Source organism: Ahaetulla prasina, chromosome 4 (assembly GCF_028640845.1).
Source record: "Ahaetulla prasina isolate Xishuangbanna chromosome 4, ASM2864084v1, whole genome shotgun sequence".
Taxonomy (NCBI): domain Eukaryota; kingdom Metazoa; phylum Chordata; class Lepidosauria; order Squamata; family Colubridae; genus Ahaetulla; species Ahaetulla prasina.
The window spans coordinates 13235162-13259156 of record NC_080542.1 but is presented as its reverse complement, the minus strand read 5'-3'; the positions used below and the strand labels follow the sequence as shown (position 1 = coordinate 13259156).

The 23995-nt window shown below is 39.8% G+C and overlaps 1 protein-coding gene across 1 annotated transcript; it reads right to left on the bottom strand.

The window, feature by feature from the left end:
- Positions 1 to 2457: 2457 nt before the first annotated feature.
- On the bottom strand, positions 2458 to 21602 carry LOC131197930 (vomeronasal type-2 receptor 26-like). Its single transcript, XM_058182432.1, has 7 exons — positions 21495 to 21602; positions 11575 to 11723; positions 10337 to 10628; positions 6206 to 7051; positions 5151 to 5378; positions 4512 to 4638; positions 2458 to 3359 (listed from the first exon to the last, which is right to left on the bottom strand). The coding sequence occupies exons 1-7, from the start codon at positions 21600 to 21602 to the stop codon at positions 2458 to 2460; spliced, it is 2652 nt and encodes an 883-aa protein (XP_058038415.1).
- Positions 21603 to 23995: the final 2393 nt, after the last annotated feature.

Here is a 23995-nt window from a genome sequence, read left to right as displayed (position 1 = left end):
CGGTGCAGTAGCCACCTTTACCTTGTACCCAGAGGCTAAGGATAGGGAACAACGGACATCTAATAAGATAGACAGGCTGTGGATAGGCCATTTTCCATCCAGGAGTTTATCATATTCGGTCCTGGATTGGGTTGTACTACCCCAGATGGTTAAGCAAGGTTCAGGTATTACTCAGGAAAAATAATGAGATGGAATCCTGATGTCCTTTAATAAGCCAAATGCATTTAATAATCTGAAGAAAGGTGGGTACTTTCTGAAGTTGGAAGATCCCGGAAGACAGAGTAAGGCTAAGATACAGCAGAAAAGGTCACAGGCATAACCAGCCTTATGGTTTCTTATGGAACTTTTCACAGCTACAGAGAACTTTAGTTCTGCCATCTCAACATGTCCCTTTTTACCAATATTCAAACCAATCATTCAAACTTATTTGATTCCTGATCCACAAGACAGACACAATGTCATCTTTGGAAGCCATACTAGCCTTGCATTAGCTTGGCTGTGATTCCTGGACTCACAGCTCCTGGTCAAAGAGCAGCTGGAAGATGTGGCAGGGAGACCCTTGGCCCAACTAGGTGTTATATGCCACTTTCCACTCTTCTGATGGAGGACTGGCATTTGGTCACTCATGCCATAGTCATCTCCCACTTGGACTATTGCAATGCGCTCTACATGGGACTACCCTTGAAAAGTACCCAGAAGCTATAGAAGGTGCCATACTGGATGCCCAAAGAAGGACATATATACACATGCTTATTCCATAAACAGCACTAGGTATCAGTTTGCTTTTGATTCTAATTCAGGGATTGGTAATCACCTATAACGCCCTACATGACATGACATAAGGCCAGGCTACCTATGGAACTGGCTTTGCCCCGCCACATCAGACCATTCCATAACCCAACCTGGTATATTGTATACTGTCCAAAGCTTCTCTGGGTGCTAATTTTCTTCCAGGTCCAATTTCAGTTCTTGGTAATAATCTATAAAGCCCTACATAATATGACATAGGGTGAGGCTACCTTTCTTTGAGGGATTACCCCTAGATTCACTCACCAACCAAGTCTTGGTAAGGATATTTCAAAAAGACAATAGAATAGCATATTCTTTATTGGTGAAGTGTGATTGGACACACAAGGAATCTGCCCTAGTATACACACAAGCAACAAGGTGATGAATCATAAATCATAAAATAAAAGCAACCAAGCAATAGGGATATGATACCAATAGGAATACATAATAGAAAAGATGACAAGGATAATACTGATACCGTCTACATGGTTAGATCCATAGGATATTCATATCCATAAGATGCTCTGAAAATGCTGTACTTTGCAGACTGATGGCACAGGAGGGAAATGTTGTTTTGGCATGCAATGTGTGGCATGCTGAGGAGAGAAGTTGAAACAGTTTATGTCCAGGATGTGAGTGGTCTATGGGTATTTTCTCAGCCCTCTTCTGGCTCATGCAGAGCATAGGTCCTTGAAGGAAAGTAGTCTGGTTGCATTTGTTTTCTCTGAAGTCCTAACTCTCTGTTGAAGACTGTGCCTGTCCTGTTTAATTGCTGTACCAAAGCAGACAGGTGTACAAGTAGAAACATCAAATCTGCTAGAGAGCAATTCACTGAGGCTGCCATTGATGGTGCCATTTTGAGGTAGAATTGCATTTGATAGCATTATAAATGGTGCTAATATGAGAAACCAATCCAGCAATAGTATACTGCTCTATTATTCTTGTATAAGAAATCCCAATGATCAATCTAGTTGGCATCTACCCAAACATGAGCAAATCTTGCTCTTCGCCTACCTTACAAAATGAGGAAGCCTGTTGATTTTTCTATTTTTTGAGAAGCATGGATACACAATTAAAATGCCTCCCGAGGTCTTTCTAAAATCTATTTGGAAAACCCAGTACTCTCTGTTATTTATAATAAGTCCTGCAGACTTGAAACACGTATGAAAATTTAATATATACATAGAAAAGTGTATCTTTAATGCAGTATCTATTTAAGATGTCCGGGAAAATATTAGTATGTTTCATGAAAGAAAGTACACATGAAGAACGCCATTTAACAGATTTTGAATACCTTCATAAACTATCTTTCTATTTATTTGTTTCTTTTTTTACATTCTTGTGCAAGAAAATTTTATGGTTATTCTAGTCAGCGTATATTAAACCATGAAAAAACTCTCTCTTTGCTGCTTTAGCCAATGAAGAAGCCTACTAATTTTTCTATGTATAAAAGAATGGATATATAATAAAAGTTCCTGACAAGAACTTTCTAAAATCTCTTTTGAGAGATCAGTACCCACTTTATTACTAATAGTTGTCTCCTGTACACTTGAAATGCACATTCATGAATTGAATATATGCAAAGAAAAGTACATCTTAAATTTGTATTGAAGATGTTAGGGAAATATTAGCATGTTTCATGAAAAAAGTAACCACAAAGAATGCCATTTAATTGATTCTTTTTATCAGATGCTCTTTTCTATTGAGGTCAGGCCTCAAGACGATGATATAGCATTTTGGGGAAAAGATGCAAACCAGTAATCCCCCACTGGAGGCCAAGATGGCAAAGATCTCCACGGCCACCATATATTTGCCTTTGGTACTCATGTAGGCAGGTACGAAGGACAACCAGACGCTGCAAAAGATCAGCATGCTGAAAGTGATGGATTTGGTTTCCTGGAAAGTATCTGGTAGTTTCCTGGCTAGGAAAGCTGCAAGAAAACTGACAATAGCCAAAAGGCCCATGAAGCTCAATGTACAATAAAGCATCACAACAGAGCCTTCATTACATTCCAGAATGATTTCAATGCTAAGAGATTCCATGTCAACGTTTGGAAAGGGGGGAGAGGTGGAAAGCCAGACTACACAAAGTAGTGTCTGTACAAGGGAACAGAAAAAAATGACAGAAAGGGCCAGTCGTTTTCCAACCCACGTCCTCATCTTTGATCCTGGCTTAGTGGCCATGAATGCAAGAACCACTGTGATTGTTTTGGCCAACATACAAGAAACTGCCACTGAGAAGATGATGCCAAAGGCAGTTTGTCGAAGAAGACAAGTGATACTTCTGGGTCGACCAATAAACAGCAGGGAAGAAAGGAAGGCGAGGAGAAGGGAGATGAGGAGGATGTAGGAGAGGCTGCGGTTGTTGGCTTTGACAATGGGAGTGTTGTGATACTTCAGGAAGATTCCTAGAATGTAAATTGTAGTAAAAGAAAACACAAGAGCCATTGTGGCCAAGCTGGTCCCCAAATTATCTTTGTAAGATAGGTAACTGATACGTTTGGGAATGCATGAATCACGGTCTTTATTTGGGTAATGATCATCTGGGCATTGAACGCAATCATCCATGTCTGAAAAAGCAACAGTGTATATTAAATCAAGATACTTACAACATTTCTCTATATTTTCCCCCTTAAGAAAGTTTACTTGGCCAACTGTCAGCAGTTCAGTCCTAACTCTCTCAAGTTGGCTCTGACTTCCCCCTTTCAAAGTCAGGAAAATGGGAACTTAGATTTCTGGAAGCAATACACTGACTCTGTAAACTGCTTAGAGAGGGTTGTAAAACACTTTGAAATGGTATATAAGTCTAAGTGCTATTACTTAGCATTAGTTAGTTTGTAGTTAGTTAGTTTGTAATTAGTTTGTTAGCTTGTAAATATTAGTTGTAAGTTACTATCATGTGATAAGGACAGCAGAGAGGATTATAGGAAGGAGACTTCCTGTTATTCAAGATACTGCTTTTAAGCATTATGTGCTTAGAGCACAAAGCATTGTTAGAGACCCCACACACCCACTTCATGCTCCCCCCTGGGAGAAAGTTTCGATGTATTTCTAGCAGGACTACCTGATTCTATAGCAGCTTTATTACTTAGGCCATCTGTCTGGTCAACTTGCAAAATTAAATTGTCTTGCTTTATACATGTATATTGGACTGTGATGTTTCTCCGTGTCATATAATATATGTAGGTATATGTTTGTTTGCTTGCTTATTTATTTGTCTATTTGTTTATTTATTTTTTCATTTTTATGTAAATCTACATGTACATTTTTATGTATATAGGAAGAGGAGACCATTTGAGAGCTGTATGCAATGAAAATTTGTTTTAATGTATGCAGATTAGTATACATTCAACGTGACAATAAAGTTATTTTAAGTCTAAGGTATTGTTAGGTTTCTCAGCTGTATTTGTGCAACAAACACATTCAGGTGTTTTTCTAATGAGAAAACTGCATTCAGGTACATTCAGGTGAGGTCCACTCTTTTTAATCATCAACCAATTGGTGAAATGCAATCACTGACTTACTATCAATTAAAATTACTATCAGTCTGATAAGGATTATAGTGCATAATGCAAAAAAAAGGGGTTTGTATTTATAAATTGATGTCTCCATCTCTTTAATTTGCTATATTGGTGGTTAAAATCCAATTCTTTATATATGATACTAAAGATAGTATGTGTCTAAAAGTTGAAATATATCCAATATTCTGAAAAGGCTTTTACCTGTCTGGTTGGAGATCTTCCCTTCTGAACATGGAATACAATCATAGCAGCAAAAGTGTTGTCCTTCTTTTGTGCTCTTTCTGTAACCTGAATGGCATTTCTCATTACACAATGAAATGGGCTGGGTCTGTCCGTGAAATGAAGCAGCATTAGATTAAATATGGAAAGCTAAGAAAAAGTTGTGCATTATAACAACTGAAAAAGATTTGTACTATTGAATGAGGGACAGCAATAAGTTACTAGGAGAACAGATGAATATATTTGTATTCCCTTTAATTAAAGGGCAACAAATTCAAAATGCAATCAACATTGTAATTAGATTTGTTCAGTTCATCAGTGATGACAAACTTATATTGTCCAACTGACAAAAAAATGAAGAGAATATTTGGAATATCAATACTAATTGGCAGCTGTACTGTTTTATTTATTAATAATAGTTTACTTTGTATCGTGAACATTGTGAGCCTGAAACCTTAGATAAGAGGGAAAAAAAGAATAATATTTTGGGGAAAGAATTCTAACTGACAGATGTAGAAACTATGGCTGTTGTCTTTGTTAATAATGATTCAGTTTTGTAAGCTGAGTATTGAAGCGATTTGAACTTTAGATAAAGTGGTCTTGAAATGACATGGATTCTACCTGTCCAAACTGGGTTGGCCACACAATGACTTTTTCGGAAATAGTCAACAGTCGGTCTAAAGGTGTTTCTGTGTCCATCTTTCCAATTTTGACTCTAAGAAAAGACTGATTTGAAAATGTGATCCAGTTAATGATATCAAACCCTCCTACCAACTCTCCATTTTGGTCAAAAGAAATAGTTCTTCCGTTACTGTCATTAAATGAGACATATCTAAGAAAGCGATGCATCTAAATGAGAGTAAGAAAAGAAACGTTTAATATATTCCTTTTTCGTTGCAATTTGTTTGATTACTATTCATATGCTATACATATTAACTCCTAGGTATGAGGAGGGAGGGTTCTCTACTGATAATTGACATCAAGATATGCCATGACTTCCCTGATGATATAAGTGGAACAAAAAAAAAACAGGAAAAGTATATTGAAAAAATAGATCTTTCATTCTGAAAGACTAAAAGAAATTGAACTATTTATTCGATATGGTTTAATTCTGCAAAATGAATTTTCAAAGACCAGCAAATACTCAACAATTAACCTAACTGTGGAACTGATTAATTCCACAGCTGATTCATGGCAAATTTAGGTTCAATGTTTGACACTTTATTGCCTTTTGTTTTATGTATCAAAGGAAACAAACTAGCCCACAGAGCAGCAGTTGAAATTCTGACGATTATAAATAATACAAGGAAATAAGAACTTTCTAAATTCTCACGCCAACACAAAGGATTCACCAAGGTAGTATCGACAATATCATAGCATTATCATAAGATTTAAGATTTTTTAAAAAAAAATCCGAGAAAATATGATAAAGTTAGAAATACATTGCCACTTTTTGAACCAGAAGAAGTATCTTTCCACTTTTAGGTAGTCTGCAGGAATATAACCATGTCTAGATCTTTTTAGTATTCCTTGTTACAGCTACTCTATGGAAAGAAATTAGGAAAGAGGCAGGTATTGGATGAGAAGGACCTTTAAGGTCATTTCCAACTCTATGGTTTTGTGTCTGCAAGGTAAGGATGCTGCAAATGCCTTTACTAGTTCATGCAAAGGATTACCTTCCACGACTGTTGATGAACTTCCTGTCTCCATCCATTTGCAATTCCCTTTTGGTTGTCCATAGAAGAGTACATGGCATGCAAAGCATATGCAATGGAATATGCAGCTGTGTAGACACTGTAACTGTGAGCAGTCATTCTCATCTCAAGCACCGACATAGGGAGAGTCCCTAGCTGCTCATCTCCAGTGCAAATGTCCTCTCTCATATGGTCTCCGGTGAAACTAGAGAAGACACAATTAAATACCTGTTGCCAGGTTTCTCTTAGGAAGCCATCTTCCTTCTCCAAAGCAGGGTTTCTTGCTTGAAGAAACTGATGGAAGCCAGAAACATCTTTGAAATTAACAGCCAAGGATAAAGATCCATGAAGGAAATTTAAATCCCAACCCCTTTGCTGGGGAATGGATACATAATCAACATCTGATGTCATAATCCAGACTTTCAAATATTCTGACGTTACCAAAAATTCAGCTGCTTTGAAGTAATAACTTAAAGTTGCTATAGTTGGAAATTCACCTTGAACAATCACCGTATTAGAAGTACGGGTCAAGAGAAAAAATAATGTTTCATGAATCACTTCTACTATTTCGTCAAAGTCATTGAGGTAGCCATCAGCCAGTTTTCTGATGAAATCAAAGCAGATGCCATTTTTCGAAAACAAGGGAAGCACATTTTGTAGTAATACCTGTGTCTGTTTCCCAATATCAATATATAACACCCCAATCCATGTCCATCCAAAATGCAATAGAAGATAGAGAATCCCCCTGTGCTGTTGAATTTTATTTGGGAACATCCAGTGGAAGAAAGTATCTTGGGTACTCATCTCTGGAGCAGAGCAATAGCCAAGCTAAAAATTTTTTTGAAGGAAACCAAGAAGAAAAGAAGCGTCTCATTCCCACCCTCTCATAAAAACATTTCAAGGTCAAGTTTCCTTTGTAAGGTACAGTGTAATCCAATTCACATTAATGCTCTAACTGATGTTATGTAACAAATGATCATTAAATATTAAGATTGGAAGATATAAATATACAATATTCACCAAAATAACAAATTTTGTAAGAAGCAGTGGTCTTCCTGTCTCTTACGTAACAGGAGAACAATTCAAAAAAAGAAGCACAAAATGATATAGCTATCCTTAGTAAGGTGGGTAACTTTAAATGGCTGAGCAAATACAAACATACTTTTCAAGTTGGCAGCTATTTGAAGTTATAACTGCCAAAACATCTTAGGGAGATATTTACGTGAGAGTGATTCGAACAGCTTGACACAATGGTCAGATATGGGAGATTCCATTCTATACCCTACAATTAGTGTCTCTTCATTTGCGGAGTGGCAGAGGTAGAAGACCTGGCTCACATCCTATTTGACTGTTGATTCTATAAGGGGGTGAGAGACAGGTACCTTGGTCCATATACCAAATGAATGAACCATTGGGATCCCCATATCAAAACAACTTACTTTACTTGTGGCCAGGACTTAAAAATTACATTTAACACTGCACAGTACTTCAACAAAATGGTTGGTTGAGATCTGCATATGTGGGATTGATTGGGGTAGATTGTAAGGGTGACATTGAAATATAATTGTATGTCATTTTAATCTATTTTATATATTTATGTATCAAATTATATTGTATCTAATCCTGTAACTATTGTATTTTACCCTACTTTTATTTTAAATTGCTTGTATAAGATTTTAATGGTGATATGTATTTGCTCCTTGTGTTCTTTTGTGTGTGCAATTAAATCAGTGAAGACCTGGACGGAGGAGGCAAAATTAAAGCTGCAGGCATGCTTTGACTGCACTAATTGGAATATCTTTGAAGATACCTCTGCAGACCTGGATGAACTCACAGATACTGTAACATCATATGTCAGCTTCTGTGAAGACCTATGTGTACCTACAAGGAACTTGCGAATATACAGTAACAACAAACCTTGGTTCACACCTAAATTTAAGCAGCTACGACATTCCAAAGAGGAAGCCTACAGAAAAGGGAATAAAATGCTGTACAATGAGGCCAGAAATGCACTAACAAGGGAGATCAGAGCAGGAAAAAAAAGCTACTCTGAAAAGCTAAAGAATAAGTTTTCAGCAAATGAACCAGCAAACATGTGGAAAACTCTTAAAAATATCACCGGCTATGGCAAACCTCCTTCCCAGGCTGTAGGTAATCAACAACTGGCAGATGACCTGAATGAGTTTTACTGCAGGTTTCAAAGGAAACTACAGTCACCTATCTCTACAACACCCATCTCAGACATGTCAACAACAGCCAAGCCTCCTACAACTGACCCCATTTCATTTTGTTCACAACCCCTAGTGATCACAGAAAAGGAAGTGCAGGACCTATTTCACAGACAAAAGCCAGGAAAAGCTCCAGGCCCAGACAAGATAACTCCTTCTTGCTTAAAAGTCTGTGCTGACCAATTGGCCCCCATCTTTACCCATATTTTCAATAAATCACTAGAGATGTGCTATGTTCCTTCTTGCTTCAAACGCTCTACCATCATCCCAGTGCCGAAGAAGCCCACCATCAAGGAACTGAATGACTACAGACCAGTTGCTTTAACATCTGTAGTCATGAAAACCTTTGAAAGGCTAGTGCTTTCCTACTTGAAAACCATCATGGATCCGCTGTTAGACCCCTTGCAATTTGCATACCGAGCAAATAGATCAACAGATGATGCTGTTAATATGGCTCTGCACTACATCCTACAACATCTTGAGTCTCCAAAGACCTATGCAAGGGTCCTTTTTGTAGACTTTAGTTCAGCATTCAATACCATCATTCCAGACATTCTTCTAACTAAGCTAAACCAGCTACAGGTACCGGAACAGACTTGTAAGTGGATCACAAGCTTCCTAACAAACAGGAAGCAGCAGGTGAAGCTAAGCAAGATCACATCAAATACCTGTACAATTAGCACAGGGCCCCCCCAAGGCTGTGTGCTCTCCCCACTTCTCTTCTCTCTGTATATCAATGACTGCATCTCCAACGATCCATCTGTTAAGCTACTGAAGTTCGCAGATGACACAACAGTGATCGGTCTCATTCGAGACAATGACGAATCCGCATATAGAGGAGAGGTCGAACGACTAGCCTTGTGGTGCAACCAAAACAATCTGGAACTGAACACACTCAAAACCGTAGAAATGGTGGTAGACTTTAGGAGACTTCCATACTTCCACCTCTCACAATACTAGACAACACAGTATCAACAGTAAATTTCTAGGTTCTATCATATCGCAAGATCTAAAATGGACAGCTAACACCAAGAACATCATCAAAAAAGGACAACAAAGAATGTTCTTTCTGCGCCAACTCAGGAAGCTCAAACTGCCCAAGGAGCTGCTGATTCAGTTCTACAGAGGAATTATTGAGTCTGTCATTTGCACCTCTATAACTGTCTGGTTCGGTTCTGCAACCCAACAAGAAAGACACAGACTTCAGAGGATAGTTAGAACTGCAGAAAAAATAATTGCTACCAACCTGCCTTCCATTGAGGACCTGTATACTGCACTAATCAAGAAAAGGGACGTGAAAATATTTACAGATCCCTCAAATCCAGGACATAAACTGTTTCAACTCCTACCCTCAAAACGATGCTATAGAGCACTGCACAACAGAACAACTAGACACAAGAACAGTTTTTTCCCGAAGGCCATCACTTTGCTAAACAAATAATTCCCTCAACACTGTCTAACTATTTACTAAATCTGCATTACTATTAATCTTCTCATAGTTCCCATCACCAATCTCTTTCCACTTATGACTGTATGACTGAAACTTTGTTGCTGGCAAGCCTTATGATTTATATTGATATATTGACCATCAATTGTGTTGTAAATGTTGTCCCTAGATGAACATATCTTTTCTTTTATGTACACTGAGAGCATCTGCACCAAGACAAATTCCTTGTGTGTCCAATCACACTTGGCCAATAAAAATTCTATTCTATTCTATTCTATTCTATTCTATTCTATTCTATTCTATTCTGATATGGCTTAAAGGGTAATCAATAAAGGTAACTGAATATGATTTTATTAACCAATATTAAATATTATTTAATGAAATGCTATTTATCAAATATTATTTTCAAGCAATTATTCTTTCATGAAAGCCAGTTACCTGTGCAATTTTGTAATTGGTCAAGATGCTTGCCATGTACTGAACCTCATAAGAGTTTGGACCCCCAATAACAGCCATCAGATGATTTTGGAGGTCACATTTATAGTTAGGAATGAACCTGCTTGGTGTCGAGAGTAATTCCATTGTGGCTGCATAAGTATATCTTGCATTATAATAGGTGTTATAGATCTTGAATCCTAAGGTGACATTGGTTAAGATCTGGGCATTTTCATTAATCTCCTTTACTGCAAACACCAAGGCTACGACATGTTGGTAGGCTTGAGTCACTGAACTAGAGTGAAATTCAAAAATCAGAAATAGATACTGTCAAGTTGCTTCCGAGGAAATATGTGCTGCATTTTAATACAATATATGTCTGCTAACTTCATGCTGAACTAAGACAGATATCAAGAAACAGTGATTTGACGTAGCACGATGTACAAAATATTGTATAAATATTAAAAGCTAGTAAATTTACTCACACACATTAAATAGATAAATATAGATATTCTTTCTCCTCTTCTCTCTCTCTTACACACAAACAAAGCAGGAAAGAAACAGTGATGCAAATAGGAAGAGCACTTTCTATTTACCTTTCACTGGAAAATATTTAAAAGTAGAAACCTTTTTTGTTGCTGAAGTACCAAAACTGTACAGGTTCCTTTAGATTAACAGACAAAAATAATGTGGATATCAAACCAACCAAAGCAGCCAAGAAAATAAAAGATGCTTGCACTTAATGAGAAGGAAAGTCTCACTGGAGAAGAGCCTAATAGTGGGGAAGATTGAGGGCAAAAGAAGAAGGGGACAACAGAGAATGAAGTGGCTGGACGGAGTCACTGAAGCACTAGGCATGAACTTAAATGGACTCCAGTGGATGGTGGAGGACAGGAAGGCCTGGAGGAATGTTGTCAATGGGGTCGCAGTGGGTTGGACACAACTTCACAACTAAAAACAACACCAACAAACCAACCACTCTGATGTCCTTTTCTTTCCTTTCCTTTCCTTTCCTTTCCTTTCCTTTCCTTCCCTTTCCTTTCCTTTCTTTTCCTTCCATTCCCTTCCCTTCCCTTCCCTACCTTGCTCCTCTCCTTCCTCCTTTCCTTCCTCCCTTCGCTCCTTCCCTCCTTTCTTCCTCATAGCAACAAAACATTAGCAATTACTAAATCTTAATACTACTTCTCTCAATTTTTACCAGAGTAGGATCACCCTATTGCTTTCAAATTTCAGCTACTTACAAGAACTCGGGGATGATATCATGAAAGGGATGTCTTCTGAATTTAGTCTCTTCGGAAGCAACCATGTACTGAGAAACTATAGCACCAATAATGAGTTCTCCTGGTTGATAATATTTATGAAGAATGATGCTTGGATCATTGCTACTACACTGTGCAAAACAAACTTTGCAGATATTCTTAAGGAGCAAATGTAATATGAGTACCCAAAATGTTACCATCACAAATGTTTGATTCTTTGTTTCTTGGAAAATTCTTTTGAAAAACAATATTCCATCTCCTCCACAGAATAGCTTCAAAGTCTGAAAGTTAAGTATCAGTTGCAAACTAAGACAGTGGAGAATACACACTGGTCCACTGAGTCATAGCATTTTAATTCCAGGTTTGACAATCAGCAGGGTTTATTTAAATAACCACACTTTAATTTTCATAGAATCACAAGTACTCACAGGGCCTTCGGGGTTCTGGGAAAGGGACTTGACAATTTTCTATGAAGATAATAATTAATTCAAATAGTCCTGTAACATGTGTTTACTACACTGGTGTTAACTTTGTCTCATACCCACTTGCCAAGAAGAATGTTGTAATGTGGTCCATAAGGTCATATTCCATTGAACTCAATACAGGTAGTCCTCTATTTATGACTACAATTGAGCCCAACATTTCTGTTGTTAAGTGAGTTAGGTGTTAAGTGAGTTTTGTCCCATTTTACAACCTTTCTTGTCACAGTTGTAAAACCTAATTTTTATATTCATCAGTCATCTAAATTGACCTGTTGCTTGGGAGGAGTGTTGTGTGTGGCTGAACAAGTCCTATTGCCTGTTTTACTAGTAACCCCTAGGCCATAAAACAACCTACAATTTGGTTGAATGCAATTTGCAAAACCAACCTTTCTGATGGGCGAGATCATCTATCCCCACAGCAGAAGGTATCACCTATATGCTGATGACACCCAGCTATCTATCTCTATCCTGAGTGAAGTGACTGGTGCAGTAGTCACCTTTTCATTCTACCCAGAGACTGTGGACAACAGACATCTAATAAGCTAGACTGGCTGTGGATAGGCCAGTCTGCATCCAGGAGTTTATGATATTCAGTCCTGGATAGGGTTGTACTACCCCAGATGGTTAAGCAAGGTTCAGGTATTGCTCAGTAAAAATAATGAGTTGGAATCCTGATGTCCTTTAATGAGCCAAATGCATTTATTCAGCTGAGGAAAAGTGAATATTTTCTCAAGCTGGAAGATCTCTGAACACAGAGTAAGGCTGATATACAGCAGATAAGGTCACAGGCACAACCCCTCATCCCAGAGGTGGGTTTCAGCAGGTTCTGACCAGTTCTGGAGAACCGATAGCGGAAATTTTGAGAAGTTTGGAGAACCGGTAAATACCACCTTTGACTGGCCCTGCCCACATCTATTCTCTGCCTCCCGAGTCCCAGATGATCGGGAGGAAATGGGGATTTTGCAATAATCTTCCCCTGGAGTGGGGTGGGAATGGAGATTTTACAGTATCCTTCCCTTACCAACCCCACCAAACCCCACCCACAGAACCGGTAGTAAAAAAAAAATTGAAACACACAACTGCCCCAGCCTTATGGTTTCTTATGGAACTTTCCACAGCCTCAGAGAACTTTAGTTCTGTCATCTCAACATGTCCCTTTTTATCAAGTTTCTAAACAATCATTCAAACTTGTCTGATTCCTGATCCACAAGAGAAACACAATGCATTAGCTTTGCTGTTTTCTTGGACTCACAGCTCCTGGTCAAAGAGCAGCTGGCAGGTGTGGCCAGGAGACCCTTGGCCCAACTAGGTGTTATGTGCCACTTACCACTCTTCCTGATGGAGGATTGGCATTTGGTCACTCATGCCATGGTCACCTCCCAATTGGACTATTGCAATGCGCTCTACGTGGGATTACCCTTGAAAAGAACCCAGAAGCTATAGAAGCTTCTGTGTGCCCATATATAAACATGCTTATTTATTTATTTATTTATTTATTTTGTCAAATCAGATACATATTAAATAATATATATAAGCATAAATTGGAAACATAAAATGAATACAACTAAAGGGAACATTAGGACAGGAACGGTAGACACGCAGGTGCTCTTATGCATTCCAAATGCACCCTTATTCCACAAACTGCACTGGGTATCAATTTGCTTTTGGTTCTAATTCAAGGATTGGTAATCACCTATAAAGTCCTACGTGACATGACATAGGGCCAGGCTACCTATGGAATTGGCTTACCCCATCACATCAGACCATTCCATACCCCAACCTGGTATATTGTACACAGTCCAAAGCCTCTCTCGGTGCCAATTTGCTTCCAGGTCCAATTTCAGTTGTTGGTAATAATCTATAAACATGACATGATGATAATTCCTACATGAAATGACACAGGGCCAAGCTACCTTTCTTTGAGGGAGATGGTTTATTAAGAAATATGAAATACAAATCAATAATAAGATAGACTTTTTAAATTACCCCTGGATTCACTCACCAACCCTGTCTTGTTAAGGATATTTCAAAAAGACAATAGAATAGCATATTATTTATTCATGAAGTGTGATTGGACGCACAAGGAATCTACCCTAGTATATACATAAGCAACAGGGTGATGAATCATAGATCATAAGATACAAGCAACCAAGTGATAGTCATATGATACCAATAGGAATACATAATAGAAAAGACGACAATATTAATAGAGTCTACAGGTTAGATATCCATAGGATCCATAGGATATCCATATCCATACAGTGCTGTGAAAATTATGTGTTTTACTGCCTTATAGCACAGGAGGGAAATGTTATTTTGGCATGCAATGCCCTGCAGTAGCATCCTGAGGAGATAAGTTTATGTCCAGGATGTGAGTGGTCTATGGGTATTTTCTCAACCTTCTTCTGGCTCATGCAGTGCACAGGTCCTCAAAAGAAAGTAGTCTGGTTGCAATTGTTTTCTCTGAAGTCCTAAATATCTGTTGAATTTGTTTAATTGCTGTACCAAAGCAGACAGGTGTACAAGTAGAAACATCAAAACTGATAGAGAACAATTCACCCTGGCTGCCATTGGTGGTGCCATCTTGAAGCAGAAATTGCATTTGATTGTATTAAAAATGGTGTTAATATGAGAAACCAATCCAGCAATAGTATACTGCTCTATTATTCTTGTATAAGAAATCCCAATGATCATTCTAGTTGGCATCTACCTTTCATGAAAGAAAATAAACATAATAATGCCATTTAACAGATTTTGAACACTTTCAGAAACTACCTGTGTTTATTTGTTTCTTTTTTTACATTTTTGTACCAGAAATGTTTATGGTCATTCTAGTGGGTGTATATTGAACCATGAGAAAAACTCTCTCTTTGCTGCTTTAGCCAATGAAGAAGACTATGAATTTTTCTATGTATAGAAGAATGGATACACAATAAAAGTTCCTCACAAGGACTTTCTAAAATCTCTTTTGAGAGATCAGTACCTGCTTTATTACTAAGAGTTATCTTCTGTACATTTGAAATGCACATTCATATATTGAATGTATGTATAGAAAAATGCATCTTAAATTTGTACTGAAGATGTAGGGAAAATATTAGCATGTTTCATGAAAAAAGTAACCACAAAGAATGCCATTTAATTGATTCTTTTTATCAGATGCTCTTTTCTATTGAGCTCAGGCCTCAACACAATGATATAGCATTTTGGGGGAAAGATACAAATCAGTAATCCCCCACTGGAGGCCAAGATGGCAAAGATCTCCACAGCCACCATATATTTGCCTTTGGTACTCATGTAGGCAGGTACTAAGGACAACCAGACGCTGCAAAAGATCAGCATGCTGAAAGAGATGGATTTGGTTTCCTGGAAAGTGTTTGGTAGTTTCCTGGCTAGGAAAGCTGCAACAAAACTGGCCATAGCCAAAAGGCCCATGAAGCTCAATATACAATAAAGCATCACAACAGATCCTTCATTACATTCCAGAATGATTTCAGTGCTAAGAGATTTCATGTCAACATTTGGGAAGGCGGGAGAGGTGGAAAGCCAGACTACACAAAGTAGTGTTTGTTCAAGGGAACAGAAAACAATGACAGAAAGGGCTAGTCGTTTTCCAAAACACGTCCTCATCTTTGATCCTGGCTTAGTTGCCATGAATGCAAGAACCACTGTGATTGTTTTGGCCAACATACAAGAAACCGCCACTGAGAAGATGATGCCAAAGGCAGTTTGTCAAAGAAGACAAGTGATACTTCTGGGTTGACCAATAAACAGCAGGGTGAAAAGAAGGCGAGGAGAAGGGAGATGAGGAGGATGTAGGAGAGGCTGCAGTTGTTGGCTTTGACAATGGGAGTGTTGTGATACTTCAAGAAGATTCCTAGAATGTAGGAATGTAGGATGAGGATGAGGATCAGTGGACAATCTACATTTAGATTCACAGTCTTAGACTGATGGAAACATTATGTGTCCTAAACAAGGAACCACAAATTATTAAAGTAGCATCCAAATATAGGGAGCTCCAAGCAGGATGGGGTTTTTTGTTTGTTTGTTTGTTTGGTTGGTTGGTTGGTTGTTGTTGTTTTTGTAAAATTAGAATGTCCAAGTCTGATCAATTCAATATTTCCAGAGATTCAGGGATACAAACTGTAATGTATTTGAATCTTAGGAGGGAAATTTGGGCGGGAAAATGCACGTTGCTGATTGGCTGATGCCTCAGCCAAAATACTATTTAAAGAGGGGTTTTTGCCTGTTGGTTTTTGCTGGGATCACAATAAACTACAGAGCTGTTGTCACTTGTATCGTCTCCTGACTCATCATTGCCCGAACTTAACATTGGCGACGAGGTGGGATTTTGAAGGCAGTGAGACTAGGAAAAGAGCTGAAGGAGCGACTTAGTTTAAAACCCAGCCAGTATTAAGAGCGGATACATAGCGATGTCTAGCTATACGCCGCCAGCGCCATTCGACCCAGCCAAGGAAAAATGGGGGTCGTACATGGTTCGTTTCGAGTGTTTCCTCGAAGCTAACAAACTGCAAGGAGTATCAGATAATCGGAAGCGCGCTTACTTCCTGAGCCACTGTGGGCCAGAAGTCTTCGATACCGCCGAATCGCTGTCAGAACCAAAGCCAGTACAGTCGGTGCCATGGCAAACGCTACAGATGACACTACGAGTATACTACGCGCCGGTGCCATCAAAGTTTGTACAACGGTTCGAGTTGAGGTAAAGAGTTCAGTGAGAGGACGAATCGATAAGCGTGTACATGGCCGCATTAGGGAAAGCCGCAAACCACTGTGAGTATAGAGACTTGGAGGATTCTCTATTAGAACAACTCATTTGTGGGGTCAAGGACATCCGACTACAGAGGCGGCTGCTGTCAAAAAGCAACCTAACCCTGGCGATAGCCCTGGATGAGGCCAGGGCACACGAGATGTCCACCAAAGCGGCGGACACATAGCTCAGGCCTGTCGAGCCTCCCAACCTTCCCGCCAAAGATTCAAACCAGCCAATCAACAGGGCGCCGGTTCAGCGAAGCGGCCAGGGATTGGCCAATTCAAAAAAGGCGCGAAGTTGAATCAGACCACTGTGAGAGTGGGCCACGCATCGACACGGCTAGAAAAGAAAATATTCACCAAGACATACATCGAAGGAGTGCAGTGTAAAATGGAGGTGGATACCGGCTCATCAGTCATAATTATGTCTTGGGACACAATCGCAAAGGACCTGCCAGACGTCACGAAACACCAGCTGCAACCCCAAAAGCTGAGAGTGCAAGACTACCAGGGGAACCGAATCCCTGTTCGAGGAGTCACATCCATCAGAGTGAAATATGGACAATTCAGGAAAACCCTGCCGATCACCATCATAGATGGAAACCTGCCCAGTTTGCTAGGTCTGGACTGGTTCAGAGCCTTGGGCATGGAAGTAACCGGGGTTCACAGAAGCGGAGTCAACCTGAAGGACGAATTGTTGAGAGAATTTGAGGACGTTTTCCAAGGCTGCCTGGGCAAGTACATGGGGACCCCCATCTCATTCAATTTGGACTCCCAGGTGGCTCCCATTAGATTAAAGGCTAGGAGGGTCCCGTTCACCCTAAAACCCAAGATTGACAGGGAACTAGACAAATTAGTAAGCCAGGGAATACTAATCCCCGTCGACCATGCAAAATGGGAGACACCAATAGTGACCCCAGTCAAACCGGACGGATCAGTCCGGATTTGTGCTGACTATAAGGCAACGCTTAACAAAGCATTGCAAAAGAGTGCTTACCCCATTCCCGTAGTGCAACATTTGTTGCACTCGTTAGGGCAGGGACAGGTCTTTGCCAAACTCGATCTGGCCAAAGTCCAAACAGCAATTACCGGTAGACAACGGAACGGCTGAAGCGCAGATGATTGTCACACATCGGGGTGCTTTTAAATGCACTCGACTTCAGTTCAGAGTTAGTGTAGCCCCCAAGTTATTCCAAAACCTAATGGAGCGACTCCTACAAGGTCTACCAGGAGTAGTTCCATATTTCGACGATGTACTGGTATCGGCAGAAAACTTGGAAGAACTAGGGGTCAAATTGCAGAAGGTTTTGGGCATTTTCAGGTCTGCGGGGCTTAAGGTTAAACTCAACAAATGCCAGATAGGAGTTGAATCTGTAGAATTCTTGGGTTACCAGATAGACAAGGAAGGCATCCACCCAACGGAGAGCAAAGTGCGAGTCATTAGAAAGGCCCCAACCCCAAAAAACAAAACAGAATTACAAGCATTTTTGGGGCTTGTAAATTCTATGCGGTATTTTTAAAAAATAAGGCAACGGTAGCCGAACCGCTACATAAACTGCTAGCGAAAAAAGCTGTTTGGACTTTGGGCAGGGTTGAGGCTAAGGCATTTGAAGGAGTTAAGAATCTCTTGTCCAGCGATAGCCTTCTTATTCAGTACAATGGGACATTGCCACTAGTACTAGTTTGTGATGCATCACCCTATGGGTTAGGGGCTGTCCTCAGCCACAGGTTACCAAATGGTTCAGAAGCCCCTATCGCATATTTTTCCTGCACGATGTCCGCAGCGGAAAGGAACTATAGCCAACTAGACTGGGAAGCCCTGGCTATAGTTTCTGGGGTTAAAAAATTCCACGAGTACCTGTTTGGGCGACAAGTTGAAATAGTCACAGACCACAGACCTTTATTGGGACTATTGTCGGGGGATCGTCCAACACTGGTTGCATTATCACCCAGGCTGACCCGTTGGACTATTTTCCTGGCAGCATATTCGTACAAACTGTCTCACCGACCGGGCAAGGATTTGGGACATGCGGACGCTTTAAGTAGATGCCCGTTGCCAGAGAGTATTGAAGACCCGACCCCAGGGACGCCCGTCTTGTTAATTGACTCTTTGGACTCTGGCCCAGTCACATCTACAGAAGTGACTAGGGCATCTTACAAAGACATTGTCATAAGAACTGTGATCGGTTGGGTGCAGAGGGGATGGCCCGGGGGATTGTTTCAAAGAATTTACAAAGAAGCGTTCGGAACTGTCGGTACAAGGGGGTTGTCTGTTATGGGGGGATAGAGTGGTTATTCCGGAAAAATTACGAGGGCATGTGTTGGAACTATTGCATGTGGGCCACCCGGGGATTGTAAGGATGAAAAGCCTAGCGAGAAGTTACGTGTGGTGGCCACAAATGGATAAAAACATTAGCGACCGGGTAGGGAAATGCCAAGCATGTCAAGAATCAAGGCCACTACCCCCAACAGCCCCCATAAGGGATTGGAAGAAACGCCAGGGTCCTTGGTCCAGGATCCATATAGATTTTGCCGGGCCGTTCCATGGGCAGATCTTCTTAATTGTGGTAGATGCCTACTCGAAGTGGTTAGAAATTTTACTTATGAAAACCACAACAGCGGAAGCTGTAATCACAGTATTGAGACATCTATTTGTGACACACGGGTTGCCCGACACTCTAGTATCCGATAATGGCCCACAATTTACGGCCACCCAGTTTGAAGGGTACTTGGCAGAAGAGGGCATCCGACATGTCCTCTCGGCGCCTTTCCACCCGGCGACGAATGGACTTGCAGAACGTTTCGTACGCAGTGCCAAGGAAGCACTATCTAGAATTAGCCCAGGAGATTGGCAATCCAAAATTGATACCTTCTTGGCAGTCCAATATAGAACTCCCTGTGTGACCACCGGCCGCAGCCCATTGGAGTTATTAATGAGTAGAAGACTCCGGTGCCTCCTAGATCAGTTAAACCCAACATACTCCCCTGATGGGTACCAAGGCACAAAGGAAAAAACCAGAACAATGACAACAGGTGATCCGGTATGGGCACATAACTATAGTGAGGGCCCAGCGTGGCTAAAGGGAACAACTGTAGGAATGAAAGGCCCAAAGTCATACATAGTGGACATGGGGGATGACCTAGTGTGGAGACGCCACATAGATCAATTATGAAAAAGAATACAAAACAATCCAGAAACCAAACAGCCAGACCCTGACTACCCAATATTTGAACCAACAGCTAACTCAACCCCGAGGCAATCGGAGGACTTAGCTGAGTCTGAAGAAGTCCAGCGACGCCAACCGGCTCCTCCAGAGGACAGCAGGGACGACTCTGCCAATAATCCAGGGCCAATAATCCAGGGCCGGATGGCCCAGAGGAGGAGCTGGGAGGAACAAACAGTCCCTCCGACCAGCTCGACTCACTCCCAGGGAATGAATTGCACAGGTCAGAAAGAGTTAGGAGACGCCCTGTCTACCTGCGTGACTACATGGAAAAATAACATGTAAACGTTATGCAAAAAACTATGTAAATATGGTACAATGTGTTCTGGGAGAGGAGGAGTGTAATGTATTTGAATTTTAGGAGGGAAATTTGGGCAGGAAAATGTACGTTGCTGATTGGCTGATGCCTCAGCCAAAATACTATTTAAAGAGGGGTTTTTGCCTGTTGGTTTTTGCTGGGATCACAATAAACTACAGAGCTGTTGTCACTTGTATCGTCTCCTGCCTCGTCATTGCCCAAACTTAACACAAACCATGATTTTATAGATGGAAACCTTTATTTCCAGTGCTGATGCTAATTTTCAAGACAGTTTTAAAGACAAGTAAACATTTAATTGCAGCCTGATAGCAACAGGAAGCAACATGTGCCTGGTTTTGTCTGGCTTTGTAATCATCAGGTATACGAAACCACAGATCTTTAAAACTCCTCCTGGAGATTGCATTGGATGATTATAAGTACTCCAGCGTCTTTAGAAGGTATCCAAATTCTGATAGTTTTGGAAGGGATATATATTTCCATGGTCTGAGTTTTAAATAAATGGAAGGGAATCTTTATATATGACACTAAAGATAGAATGTGGTGTCCAAAGGTTGAAATATATCTCATACTAGCTGATAACCGAGCGTTGCTCGGGTATTTATTTATCCCAATCCTGTATTAGACAGGAAGAGCAACTTCACCCTGCGCCCTGATTTCGGCGAGAATTAAATTAGTTAAAAAAAATTTCCCTGTGCCCCCAGAAGCATCAAGTAAAATGATACCACCTTGTTGTTTTGCTAGCTGATCCATGGTGCTCAAGAATAATCAGAGCTTTGTTGAAAATGTCTGGACCAAACATAATTTCTAATGTTGGATTTCCCCCCTTACCAGAGTACTTTGAGTACTACCATGGCAACTCCATTGTGCTGCACAGTAGAAGCCATTTTAAGGCACAACAGGCTATATCTTAACAGAACACACAACCCGAGGGGTCTTAGGGTGTCTTACCCCACACAGTATTTCTTTCCAGTGAATAAGTCATCTATGTACCAAGTTTGTTTGAAATTGCTTGAGGTATTCCAGAGTTATGCTAGAACACACACACACAAACAGCCATTTATACATATATATAGATTCTGAAATATATATCATATTCTGATGAGGCTTTACCTGTCTGGTTGGAGATCTTCCCTTCTGAACATGGAGTACAATTATAGCAGCAAAAGTTTTCTCCTCCTTCTTTGGTGCTTTTTCTGTAACCTGAATGGCATTTCTCATTACACAATGAAATGGGCTGTGTCTGTCTGTGAAAGGAAGCAGCATTGGATTAAATATGGGAAACTAAGACAAAGCTCAGTCGTCCATTACAACAATTGAAAAAAGATTTGTACTACTGAATGAGAGACAGCAATAAGTTACTAGGAGAACAAATCAATTGGTTTGTGTTCTTTTTAATAAAGGTCAACAGATTCAAAATGCAATCAGTATTGCAGTTAAATTTGTTCAGTTATTCAGTGATGACAGGGTGTCTGATGGCTCAGACTGGTAAGACAGTCTGTTATTAACACAGCTGCTTGCAATTACTGCAGGTTCAAGTCCCACCAGGCCCAAGGTTGACTCAGCCTTCCATCCTTTATAAGGTAGATAAAATGAGGACCCAGATTGTTGGGGGCAATAAGTTGACTTTGTATATAATATACAAATGGATGAAGACTATTGCTAACATAGTGTAAGCCGCCCTGAGTCTTTGGAAAAGGGCGGGATATAAATGCAAATAATAATAATAATAATAATAATAATAATAATAATAATAATAATAATGATGATGATGATGATGATGATGATGATGATGATGATGATGACAGGTTTATTCGTGAAATATTGTCCAACTGAACCCTCAAAAAATCAAGAGAATATTTGGAACATAAATTCTTATTAGCAGATGTACAGTTTTGTTTATTAAAAATAGTTGACTTTGTAACTTGAACATTTCACATCTCAAACCTTGCACATCTCAAAACTTAGATGAAAAAAAAAAGAATAATATTTGGGAAATATAATTGACAGATATAGAATCTATTACAGTTTTCTTTGTTAAAAAGCTTTGGATTAAATAAAGTCGACCGGAAGCGTTGCAGCAAGACGGATGGGGAAGAGCGAGCTTCGTCAAGCTTTGCGAATTCCTGGGCTGACAAACCGCTGTTGACAAACAGCTGTACAGGATCTGTCCTGTAGAGACAGTGAAGAAGGAGAAGTGAAGAAGGAGAGGCACCTCAGATGACCAAGAGGAACTGGCAAATTCCTCGGAGGTCAAGGGAAAGCTCTTTGACTCAGCAGCGGTGGTGCCGAAAGGAAATTGGCTTTTTAAAAAATTGAACAGGAGATTCCCCAGGCATGGGGGGGAAAAGAAAAAGAAAAAACCTCAAATAAAGCTGAAGACGTTTGGAGACTTTTAAAACTTTTTTTTTTTTTTTGATTACAAAAAGAAAGCTGGGGGATTTGAAACTACAACTTTGGTGGAATTTCTCTGACTTCCTTCTTCCCTGATGAGTTGGATTTAATAAAAGTGGGCATAGACTTTAAATTGAACTGTTGGGAGAAATTAAAAAGTAAAAGCAAAATAAAGTGTGGCTTTAAGAAAAAGAAACAAAATGGATACCTTCGTTAATTGTTGATTGGAACTGTGGATTGGAAAGAGACACCCTCAGGTGGAAGGGGAAACTACACTGACTAACATCGGCTGTGGAAAATTTTCTTGTTGAAGTGATAAGGCTGCTGAGAATTTTAAGGGAGGATTTTATGCCTGCAAGCTGTTTGACTTTGATAACAAAACAATAAATACAACCCTGAAAATACAGAATGGCACAGGAAATAATTGAAATGATGAAAAGGATGCATATGGCTTTAAAGAGAGAAACAAAAGAAATAATTACAAGACCATATAGACAATTAAAACCAGGAGAATCAGGAGATGTGTGGGAATTCACAGAAAACAAAGAAACCATGAAGCAAGAGAGGGCCTTGGAAGACAAAGGAAAAAATATTGATCGTGAAATATTAAATGATTGTGAAACGTTAATTATTATTATTATTATTTATTATTATTTATTCGATTTTTATACCGCCCTTTTCCCGAAGGACTCAGGGCGGTGTACAGCCATGGTAAAAACAAACAATACAATATACAATTAAAATACAGATTAAAAAACTTATTATATAATGGCCTAAAAACTTTAAAATATATAAAACTAAAAACCCCTTAAAATTAATAATAAAAATTTAAAACCAATAAAATTTAAGCCAGCCCCGCGCGAATAAATAGATATGTTTTCAGTTCGCGGCGGAAGGTCTGAAGGTCAGGTATTTGGCGTAAACCCGGGGGAAGTTCATTCCAGAGGGTGGGAGCCCCCACAGAGAAGGATCTTTCCCTGGGGGCCACCAGCCGACATTGTATGGGAAGAGATGACGGGACTAATAAGAAGAAATAAGCACAAAAATTTAGACGATTATACTGGGTTTGACAATGTCAAAAGAGGAATCTTTAAAAGGGGGAATAAGGAGAGTAAATGGAAAAATATTGCAAAAAAGGAGGGCAAACAAAAAGAAGGAGGGAAGGAAGAGTCAAGGAGGGAAAGAAGGGAAGAAAAAACTACAAAGTCAAAGAATCATTG